Source organism: Stegastes partitus, unplaced genomic scaffold (genome assembly GCF_000690725.1).
Source record: "Stegastes partitus isolate 25-593 unplaced genomic scaffold, Stegastes_partitus-1.0.2 Scaffold790, whole genome shotgun sequence".
In the NCBI taxonomy this organism is placed as follows: Eukaryota; Metazoa; Chordata; class Actinopteri; family Pomacentridae; genus Stegastes; species Stegastes partitus.
In genome coordinates, this window is record NW_007578521.1 from 233394 (window position 1) to 245866 (window position 12473).

At 39.1% G+C, this 12473-nt stretch overlaps 1 protein-coding gene across 1 annotated transcript in view; it reads left to right on the top strand.

The window, feature by feature from the left end:
* The window catches only part of cadpsa (Ca2+-dependent activator protein for secretion a), a 222662-nt gene extending 212653 nt beyond the window's left edge, over nucleotides 1–10009 (top strand). The window contains exons 27-28 of the mRNA XM_008292176.1: nucleotides 6968–7072; nucleotides 9836–10009. Of these exons, the coding sequence (XP_008290398.1) occupies nucleotides 6968–7072; nucleotides 9836–10009 (279 nt within the window). The remainder of the gene's footprint in view (nucleotides 1–6967; nucleotides 7073–9835) is intronic.
* The last annotated feature ends 2464 nt before the right edge of the window (nucleotides 10010–12473 follow it).

Consider the following 12473-nt stretch of genomic DNA (forward strand, 5'->3'; position numbering starts at 1 on the left):
TGTGTGTGTGTGTGTGTGTGTGTGTGTGTGTGTGTGTGTGTGTGTGTGTGTGTGGGAGGGAGAGGGGGGAACGACGACACATGTCGTCTATGTATAGGTAGGGGTTCATCAGTATGTTGCGAGGTGACAAAACACACACAGATGCAGACACACCAATAGACCGGTTGAAGGAATGGAGGCCCTTTCTTCAGATGGAACTCGTTAGAATGTCACAGATTTGATCCCTATCGGGTTATGGTATTATGTATTCAGAGCCATATTACGCTTGTTTTGGCTGTCAGCAAGTGCTAGCCCCCTGCTGATCCCCATGCAGCCTAAAAAAGGGAGCTTGGGTGAATTCATCTGTTCAGATGATTTTCTTTTGTTAGTTTCTGCCAAGAGGAACAAAGCAAGAGGGACCATTACTGTTCATTTGACAAGCTCCGCAAGTGTCAAAGTGACTTTCAACGTAATCAACATGTGGATGCCACAGAGTCATAATCCTGACCTGAAGGACTGTCACCTTGTCTGGATGTTTTGAAACTTTGGATTTGACACTTTTCTAATTTGAAGCAGGCAGCTCAGTTAGTTACATGTTAGAGAAGTTGAAAAGATCACACAAGAAATAGTGTAAAGTGTACCATTTGGAGGAAAGAAATTTGAAGTCAGGGCAATGAAAACAAACAACCTTGCTGTTTGGAATGACTACCTAAAGAAATGCCCCTGCAAAAGAGAAGGACAAACTGAAATTAAGAGTGGAGAATGAATTAATGCAGGCAGCTGTTCCTTAGAAATACCAAAGTGTGAGTAAAACAAAAATATTGGAAAGGATTTTAAAAGATTAAAATATAATTCAGATGAAGATCGGAAATGTAATTTAAAATGTAGGGGTGATGACTTTCTTAAGCACACAAAACATCCAATTCACACTTAGAGTAGATGGAACTGATTAAGTGTACAGAGGAGAGTTTAAGTAGGCAGGATTTGAACTCTTACACCTGGCTGTCCTCAGTCTCTGCTGCCTTAGTTTGGTGTCATAGTGTTCAAGGCAGCCTAGTGTTGTACCTCACAGCAAATTTCTTTAAGAAGTCTGTTGTGTTTATAGTCTCAGTGATTTCAGAGTTGGAGCATTACATATTTCCATTTTCAAATAAATTGTATACATGCACTTCTTCACATAATTATCTGTTTGGAAAACCTACAAACACGTTTGTCCTTAGATACAGTCAAATAACTCATCCAGCTACTTCTTGAAGGTAAGGATATAAATTGGTCCTTTGCTTTATGAACTTTGATTTGACCTAATCAATCTCCCCACTGTAAGACAAGGATGTGTATCATCTAAGCAACCTTCGACTGTTGCTGTGCAGTGCTGGCCAAAGTCTTCATGAGAAGAAGCAGGTGCTTTGAGATCTGAACTTAACATGGCACAAAGCTAAAAGAAATTCTTTTAATGCATTAGCTGATTAAGTGGTGACATTGTGTTAATCTAATACAGTCCTGTAAAGCTGCTAGAATTAAATATCAGAGAAAGAAGACAGATTAAGTAATAAGGGAAAAACAAGCTCCTAATCATCATAGAAACTACTACTAGTTGACTACAGGATTCTACAGTCCTAACCGGTGTATTAGGTGAAATATTACCATTTTTAGCAGTCGTGAAAAAACAGCCTGTCAGCTGCTAGTTGCACTATTCAACAGAAGTGAGCACATCACTGTAGAAAATACTTTTAAAAGTCCTTATGGAAAACACAGGCCCAAAAACAAATGGTTATGAAATGACCTGTGAATACCAGAACTTTTTCAGTGTTGAGCCGATGGTCTGTGTCTTATCTGTATGTCTGCATCTTAGCTCCACATGGAAAAGAATATGGGAAGATTAAGGTTGCAGCAGAAATCAGGGGGTATGAAATGAGCCATAGTACGACTAGTCAGAGCTGCAGTGGCCGTCCTCCATGAATATTGGCATAGATAGTGTGCTACATAACCTAGCCCTGCAAAACAGATGCACAAGTTTTTGAGACTTGGCGCTGAGGTTACAATGTAAAGTGTCGATTTAAAAAAAAAAAAAAAAACCTTTCTTGGATAGTACTTAGTCAAAGGATTGTCAAGACACATTTGTTCACCTTAGATGGGGTCTAGCATGTTTGGCATGGATGTGGCCAGGATTCCCACAGTAGGGTGGAAACAGGATGATATGGGGGCGGCATAAGTGCAAAAGGTGGCGGGGAGTTTACACTTAGAAATGGTACTATGAATGCCGTGGATATAGCAAAATGACTCCCAGTCAGCAGAATCTTGGCAGAAGGGGAACATTTAAGCCTGATAATGATACATTACACATTTTTGCACACTGCTGAAAAAATACAGCAGTTTCTAAAAAAGAAAAAAAATGTAAAATGATGATCTGGCCAAATATATTTCCTAACTTTAATCCAATATAACACCTTTGATTATATTTTAATGACAAAGGTAGAGCAGTCCAATTCCTCCAGCATGAGCAGCTAAAATCCAAATCTCTGAAGAAAGGCAGAACACCTTTTGAGAAATTTGGTATCCTCCATGCTGAGGAAGATTGAGTCTGTCATCAAAAACAAAGAGAAAAACTACACTGTTTAACTTAGAAATAATAAAATTTGAAATCGTTGACAGTTTGAAATCCTTGACATTTGGGTGATATTGCACAGTAGTGTACCCACTTCTGTTGTTACTCACACTTGGAACACCTCAGTTTACACACTGAATTTTAAATCCAAAAGATTCGAGCCTCAAGTGCAGTAGAAATATGATAAAAAATCAAAGGTACAAGACCATGTGCATAACAAATTTGAGGGCGAAAAGGGGCATTTTGGAGAGAAACGTCCAATAACAGAGCTTAAACTCTCTCCGCAGTCACTGATTTATCATTTTTATGTATCACTGTTACACTTTTTTTTCATTAAAATAATCTTGCCCTAAAAATAGCTTAGATATAATTCTACACAGTTGTGTCTTTTTGATTTGGTAGTCATCTATGAGTTGCAGTAAAAACATGAACTTAAAAAGTGTCAGGCAGTGTTGATCCATGTGTATAAATGAAGAGTTCATTTGCAAAAACAGATAACTCCATCATCACAAACCTTCAGAAAACCCACTTTTCCATTGTCTACCTGGGACAGTATCAATCAAACTTATGTTATATCTATTTTTGTCATGTCATTTTTACTGAGTCAAATCCACTGAACTTCAGTTTGATTTATAATGTGTCAAGCAAACAATAAAAAAATCGTTTTCTGAAAATCTACAAAAATGAAGTTATCTGTTTTTGCAAATGAACTCTTCAATTAATTCCCAAATGAAAATCTGACTTCTACAAATGATTGTAAAGATTTCACAGATTATGCAGGTATATATTTTGTGATTTGTTATTGTTAGGTCTATAATACGCTGTAATTTCCAAACTTCATGATGGCTAAAGCTAAGAACCAATGAATCAGCCATGCACCTCGAATGAATGATCAAAAGTGATTTTGATTTATGATTATGTTAGTTTGTCCAATTACTTTTGGTCCCTTAAAAAGGTGGAGGGCACATACAATATGTGTTGTAACTCCTGCACCATTCACCTGTTTTGGATGTAAATACTTTCAAATTAAAGCTGAAAGTTTGCACCTAAAGCACATATTGATTGTTTTCATTTCAAATCCATTGTGTTGGTGTACTGAGCTGAAATCCTAAAAAATTATGTCAATGTCCAAATATTATGGACCTGACTGAAACCGTATACTAAGCCTTTTGTCATGTAGTTTATTCCCCATGTCTTAAATATAATGGTGAAAATGAAACAGTCTAGTCAGTTTTATTGAGATGTTACAAATACAAAATACACTTTTTTTTGTGAGAGATTCAAGTCAATCTGGATCAACAGTCACTTTCATTTTTGTAAAAATGTTACATTCAAACTGGCATTAGAAAGATCTTAAAGCTGATGAAAATAGCAGGCATTATGTGTACACAAGATGTCCCTGACAGACCTCCAAAATGCCAGTCGTGGCAGCAAGAATACTTGTGACATAACTGTCAAGCCTCTTTTTATATAAAATGAAGAGAACGAAGGCAGAACAGGCACAAAATGGCCGCTGCAAGAAATGGTTGCAGATGGGAGCTGTGTGACTTGGTGCAAAGTCTAAAGAAAAATGAGAAGCAAAGGAGAAATGGATGATAGAAAGAGGTTGAGCAGCCAGTCAGTGGATCAGTCACTCCAGGCCTGGCCTCCCAGCAGGGGGTTGTGCTCGGGGCGAGATCACAGGCCTGCTGCCACAGCGAAGCCTTCACAGGCACACAGCGACAGATAGGAAGCTGCTGGCACCAGGTCGCCTCACTGATTCACCCCAGAACTGCTTCGACACAGCCATCCTCCCTGTCACCAATGTTCCAATGACTGAGCTTGACCTACATGTAAACCTCATCTTTTCATGTCTTAGTGCCTCAGCAGGTCTAAGATAGTGGGTTGCTTTTGGTCTTTTACTGTGGCAGTTCAAAATAGACAGACAAATTCAGATCATTCTGTGGCATTATCATTGTAGATACACAAACTAATACTCTGAGGATAGTTCCCTTTTTTCAACCTGGTGTGCTTTCTATAGATATGTTTTGTGTTGGTTGTAGTAATTTTGTTCTCTCCCAGCATTGTAGAGATTCAGGGTATATAAGGGTGAGCAGCACATGCCTCCTGCAACTCTCATAAAAAACTGAAAGTAGCTCCTTTGAAACACCAATAGGTTGACTGCATGAGGAATCTACATTCAGGGCAACTTTAAATTCTAATTAAAATAAGATGTATTGTATAAGCATTGCAAAATTTAAAAAAGGCAGCTATTTAGTCTCTCAGTCCAGGATATCTAAAGGGTGGACTTTTGTACAAGATACTGCACATGGCTGATTTTCACCATCTCACCCACCCTACTGAGCAGATATGATCTTTAAACGAGCCTGTTTCCACTGCCAGCACAATGGGTTGCATTTTACTCGTGATTTTCACATTTAACCACTTAGTTCCATGCTTCAAGTCTATTTTCTTCTGTTTTAAGCGCATAACTACAGGTATTGTATTTTGAGTTATGAGCGGTGCAGAAATGTGAATGAACTACAGCTAAATTTCTCTTGTGTAAATACAAAGGGACCACTGAGTCTGTCACAGCTCTGCTAACATGTTGGTTTTCTATGTACACCATGGATGTCATGAGAGAGCTGAACACAGCTAGTTTTCCATAGTCACTCACAGGATTGCAACATAAGTTCCCTTGCAGACAAAAAAACGTTTTTTCCCATAAACCTCTATTGTAAAAGAGACACGTGGAAAGCCATCTAATGTCAAGAAAACAGGACACCCTCAACCGAAAACTGAGTTTTTTCTGTGACGTCACAATGTATAGTCTGTGGCCCCAGCGGGAGCATGCAGACATGGCTAGTGGGGGAATTAGTCAAGTATATGTGCAAGGAGCTGTACATTACAGAAACCATCCAGGAACCTGAAAAACTATTTTGGCTTACGTGCCAGTGAGCAATTTCATTTAAGTAAGCAGGCACTATCTTTTTAGTCCGAGATCCAATTCCTTTAATACAACAGAGGTTAGGACACAGTACGACTCTTGTCAGTGAATAAGAGTAATTAATATTCAGCAATAAACACAATAAGCCTGAGATTATCATACTCATTATAACAGATTATTATGGTGAAAATGTTTACTTTTAAGAATCTACCTTGTACTACTCAGAAATGATCCCCCATCATCTTATCCCCTCTAAACTCACACACATACTCATGCTGCTTCAAGTTTCCTTGTAATTTCTTTTTCCATTTTTCTCCAGCCCCCCATCCTTTCTACTGTGACCCTGACTGTTGAAAGTCAGTCAGGTTCTATTAGTATCAGCCCACACTCATCATTATCTATCAATTAGACTGGCAACAGCCAGAGCAAACAGAGGACCATCTGCAGCCTTTCGGCTCCATTTCTGCAGAGCTGCTGTGCTTTGAGCTGACTGTGCCTTGCAGAACTCACTGTTTCGAGAGGGCTTGTCGAAATAGAGCTGTGGGCAAATTTCAAGGTTGAAGAATGTAACACCTGTATAATAGTATTAGAATGAGGGCTGGTTCTCATATTTCAGTAACTGATATTGATAAACTGAGTCCATTGCATTGCAACTCAACTTAAAGAAAGTACACATTCACTAGCTGGACCCAGCCTAGAAGTGTGACTGGCCAGGTTTGTTGCACTTGTGTAACTGAATTATCTACTACAGGAATACCTCCCAAAAATGTGCAGTGTGTTCACGCCCTAACTTCTTCTGAATCACCTTTCTGTCATCATAACACAACAGAAAAATATGTGCCTTATTGAAGAGAGAGACTACTTTAGTTAAAGATAACACAGCTCTGACACCAAAAAGATTAGTTTCATTCGCCATGGCATTCTCAGCACATGTTGCTGTGTGCCAAGAGCATCATGAGCCTCTCTCTTTATTAGGATCCCCATTAACTGACGCCTCTTTGACTGCTGGATCTTCCCGGAGTGCACAACACAGACCTAAATAGATCTGAAGCCCATGGGAGTAACTAATGGGGACCCACATGATGGGACACAGGCAGGGTTGTGCGGGCATTGCTGAACTGCTCTGTGCTATCTGTCATTTTTCTGATGGCTTGATTGGGCTGTGCTAACGACGCAACGTGAACATCTTGAGATTAGACATGTCTTTGTCAGCAATGTCTGTCTTGCCGCTCCCTCAATGATCCACAAGGACCTCACTGTCATGATGGTACACTGAAAGGTCGACATTACACACTTTCTCTGCCAGGCATTCCACAACCAAAGTAAATAAAGTGTATATATTAACGTCCGTTGTTCTGGATTCATTGTATTTAGGATTGAAATGTTGCATTTTGATGTATGCTCTTCATGAACAGTCTGATAACTAAATGTACTACATGTTTGTGTGTCTGTTACAGCAATGGTACACCAGCACCATGAACCTCATAGGAACATGGCTGACGGACCGTATGGACCTGCAGCTCCACGTTTATCAGCTGAAGATTCTTATTAGGATTGTCAAAGTGAGAATGAATGACTCTTATATCTCTACTACATATCTGAATGCAAGTTCCTATCAACTACTGTTATACGAATGTTGACGAGGAAAAATGACAGAAGTTATAACAGTTACTCTTTACATCTCTGGAACATTCAACTTCTTACAGCTGCTTCCCACATAATTTGGCATTATTAATCTTAAAATGAGTTTCTCTCCTCTGTTCACACACAGTATGGTGTTTTTGTCAGTTGTACTTGCCACACTTTTTTTTTGTCTTTCTGTTTGACTGGAGGCTTTTACAGTGACATTGCATCGCCCAGTACACCCCATACTACAGTTCCTTAGTTGACTTAGCCAGAAAATAACTTATCCAGTTCAGGAAATAGAATCAGATAGAAATACTTTATTGATTTGTGGTACTTGTGGTACTTCTATTTTCTGCATTTTTATCTATCATACTCGCCTAACAACCTTTCCGGGAAAACCAACATTTTCCGAAGTGAGTTTCTGAAAAAAATGATTTTTTGAGGATATTCCATTTATCCAAATAGAAAAGCATCCTTGCTATTTTTTCTCTGGTATGTAAAACAGGAATTAGAGTAATATTATAATAGAAAATAAATAGGAGATATGAGCTTTTGCTAAAGATTTTTTTTAAAAAGAACTTTAATATTATCACATCGTAAAGCAAGGTAGTAATATTAATGCATGACAGTGACACAGTTGGAACCATGACAGGTCACCTCAATTCACTGTGACAGATTCATCATTCCATATCCTGCATAAAGACTGCTGCCAAGTATAAACCATATGTGCAGTATGAGAACAGAAAGCTGACAACCATATTCTTCAAGGCAACATGCTAGATCCATCCATCCATCCGTTATCTATACACCACTTAATCCTCACTCGGGTCGCGGGGGGGCTGGAGCCTATCCCAGCCGACTTAGGGCGAAGGCAGGGCACACCCTGGACAGGTCACCAGTCTATCACAGGGCTACACTAAGAGACAGACAACCAAGCACACTCACATTCACACCTACGGACAATTTAGAATCACCAAATAACCTCAACATGTTTTTGGACTGTGTGGGAGGAAACCGGAAAACCCAGAGAGAACCCATGCTGCACGGGGAGAACATGGAGACTCCACGCAGAAAGATCCCAATGCCTCCACCGGGACGCGAACCAACGACCTTCTTGCTGTGAGGCAACAGTGCTAACCAACTGCGCCACCTTGCAGCCCATGCTAGATCCATCTGACATAAAATTGTATTGAATTCAGCTGAACCCACTTTTATTTATATGGTGCCACTTCACAACGTAAGTCACCTTAGGGCACGAAAAAAAGACTTAAAAACATTAGATTATAGAGAGAAAGCCAACAAATCTAAAGCTTTAATTTGAGCAGCTATTTGGTGACAGTGGGGGGAAAAAATCCTTTTTAAACTAGGAAACCTTAGGCAGAACGAGGCTCAGGGATGATGGCCATCAGCTTTCAATGGTTGAGGTTAGGGGGAAAGAGAGAGACAAAGGTTAGCAGAGAGAAATAGACAATTAAGCATAAGAGAACAACAAACACTGAGGAGGTTGGAGAGGTCACCGCAGAAATATGTAGCTCCGAAGCCAGAGATATCTACAGAAAGGATAAAACACAAACTAAAGGAGAGACAAGACAAAAAAATAACACATAAATGTATGGAGAGTGACAGAAAAAAGGGTAGAGGAGGGGTGCTCAGTCCATAGTAGAAAGTCCCTCAACAGTCTGGCCCTATAGCAGCATAAGGCCAGATCCTGTAAACAAGCAAGGTGAAAGATAAAAAGTGATTTTGTTTTTCCAGTGTTTTGCACAAGAATATAAAAATGTGTCAGAATAAACTGCCACACCTTACCGGAGCAATGCCTTGCCATATTCAGCTCTGGCATGTGGTCACTTTTTCTAGATCCAGTGTCCCCTATTGTGGTCCACCTCTACTTGAAGGATATGGGAAGCAGAGCACTGAGCTCTTTTAAGGGAGCAACTCCTAGCCCCTGGTTCATGTATGTGGACGACATCTTGGTCAAAATCAAAGCAGAAGAAGCAGAAACCCATTAACTCAGTGGACAGCAACATCAAGTTCACGAGGGACGATATGAGAGAAAACAAACTGCCTTTCCTGGACTGTGCTGTTCACGATTAGGAGGGTGGAAGCCTCAACACCAAAGTCTACAGAAAACTTGGACACACAAAGCAATATCTGCTGTTTAAATCTCACCACCCAGTCGAGCATAGGTTGGGGGAAGTTTCACTATCATTACCTTCTTGAGTCACTCCTGACACGGCAGATTCATATCTTTTGTTGTAAACATTAAATTATTGTTGCTTTCTTTTTTTAAATGACATATTGTTCACTGTGTTTTGCCGATGCAGATACAATTTCTGTCTTCCTCCCAAAATCATTATCTATTGTCCAGTTAACCTGAGGCTAGCTTAATAAGGGTATAGCTCTTCTGAACTCCATAGCAGTGGGCAGAGCCTTGGGTAAATGGAACTTTACCCATGACACTAGTTTACTCTAAACAGCTAAATGGTGAATGTGTGAGCACATTATCATATCTGAGTTCATATCTCAGATATCTCATATCACATCTGCGTTTTTGGTGCAGAAACATATGAGGGATTTTAGCTCGTACAAAGACTGGAAGTATCTTTGGGCATCAACAGCGGAACACCATAACTGACAAAACTTATGTTTGTTTCTTGAATGCCATTGCTAACTATTTGTCATTTTTCTGTTCGCAATAGAAAAAGTACCGTGACTTCCGCCTTCAAGGGGTGCTGGACTCCACATTAAACAGTAAGATGTATGAAACTGTGAGAAACCGGCTGACCTTGGAAGAAGCCACAGCATCAGTGAGGGAAGGAGGCATGCAAGGCATTTCCATGAAGGACAGCGATGAAGAGGATAATGATCACTAGATTAAAGGGTCTGAAAACTACAAGAATGTCAGAGCTTTTGAGAGGGTGAGTGTACTGCCTAGGAAGTCCACGCAACCTTTTTTGTGAGGTCTAAACAGATTGGTCAAACATTCAACTCGTCTCATACTTTGTTTTTAGTTTTTCATTTTGTAATAATTTCACATCTTTGCAAGAATGAATACAAGACGAACCCATTGTTCCATGACACTTGCATGACCTAAGTCTGTTTTGCTTATGATCATTAGGGTTGGACACCATAAAAGTTTCCAAAGTTTGGACTTTGAAGTTTCAATTCAGTTCTGCTTATCGATGCCTAAGCACATGTTCTTGTGCTAGTGTATGAACAATTGTGACAGAGTATAGAGCAGTGCAGATGTGTGTGCAGAGAAAGTTTGAAGTGACAGAGAGTGAGCGGCCAGCACTGTGAATGTAATTGGTTAGCCCCAATTAGACCCAAAGCTAACAGCTGCTTTGGCCCAAGAGATGTTCTCCTGCCCCCTATGACAGAGCAAACTTTGGACACAGTGTACTGAAAACACCAGTGTATCTATGGCTATCTGTCTGAACCATTCTGCAAGCGGAATGCCTTCTATGCTCTCATGCGTTTTTCTTAATACAGTTTTTCTCAGTCGCTTTGGTACAATTCTCGAAACATTCTCGACATTTGCAAAACAGTAAGTGCATTTCTCAAAACAATTCGTACAAATAGCAAAATACCATGGATTACCTGCAAAAGGCAGTTACTTGCTCAAAATCCTTAGTTCATCTCTCAAAATTAAATATCTGTGTCAATGAACATGTCAGTGCCATCAGAATGACAAGTCCTTGTGTCAATGTGTACGGATAAGATAGTCAAATAGTTTAATCATGTTGTCAACATAAAATAATAAACAGTGTACCCTGGAGGGATGTTCTGATGTAAACTATGCCTGAAGTTTTGATGACAGTTATTGTAAATTGTGAGTTACACCTTAGTGTATGTGGGAGATTGATTGCAAGAGACTGGACAAGATTCACATTTAGGCTTTTACTGTTTGTACTGTAATTTGTTGACAGACCATGTCACTGCGATACAGAAAGGAAAAAAAAAACAAAAGAACAAAAGTAGAAATGTGAACATAGGACAGTCTCCTTAGGGAAGACTGAGAAAAACTGTAAATCGTGACCTTAGCATTAATCCATTATCTTGCTGAGTCATTGCTGGGCTGCTTGACTAGCAAGTGAGCTGCACAAACTTCACACCTGTCCCATAACAAACACCTTAATTAATAAAAATGCTGCAAAAAGTGCTTTACAAGACTCTGCTGTTGTTACAGGAAATAAACACTAAAACAAAAACTAGAAAAGAGGCCACCATTGCTACTGTTACAATGATGTCTTCCAGGTAGCTCTGTGTTTCTGCTGCTAGCATTTGCAAGCAAAGTTTCAAAAACTCTGCAGTGAAGAATGCAAGAGGATGTTGTTGTAACAATATATGAGCAGACACTCTTTATTTCTCTTTTGTGACAGCGAACACAACACATAGACTTTCAGTAACCATTCTGCTTATCAAGGCTTGTTGCAGCTGACTAACTACAGCAATGTGCTGCTGCTTCTCTCAGCCATCAGGAGAGACTCAGTTTAGACAACAGACTTACTAGTCTACATCACCACTTTCCTTAAGGTTGATGTGTAGCTGTGGATCTTCACTGCTTAAAAACACACCAATTCATATAGTTATTCAGTGTTTGTTTTCCTCGATAGTCAGGCAGTGATGGAGTAAATACTTAGATACTTTAACCACATAATAATACCACACTGCTAAAGTCCAACAGTGAAAATGTTACTTCAAGTAAAAGTATGTGAGTATAATCAATAAAATGCCCTATGGTAATAAAATGTAAACTACTCAGACAAAATGTATCCTATGGTTGTTATAGTATAATATATGATATTGTATATTATGTTATTAGATTATTATAAATACTCACACATTAAAATAACAGCAGAATTTTCTTTTGTAGTAACTCAAGCCATTTACAACTCAAAGAATAGGATTTGAGAATTGTTAAGGAACTGAATTGATAAGCAGAAGCAGAATTGTTAAAATATAAATGATACCCAACCCTAATGCCCATCAATACTTCATATTTAATTCCCTAACTAAAGTTCACAAGAAAATAAGATTACAGAATATCAAAAAGGAAAAGTGTTTGAGGCACAACAAATGTGACCATGAACATAGTGAATGCATCTGTATGAAGTCTTTGTACTAGGACTTTGCTTTTGCTTCTTCCTAACATTTCTCTTTCAGTTTATTTTAAGTAGTTCTACTGGGATATAAATGAAACACTCACAGACATTATGCATTGTCCTTTGATTCCAGGTGAAACAGTGAACTGATGTAATGCCTGTATTTTTTAAAAGTCTGCCCACAAATGCACGGTCAACTTTTCACTATTAAGTTATATTGCAATTGATGCAA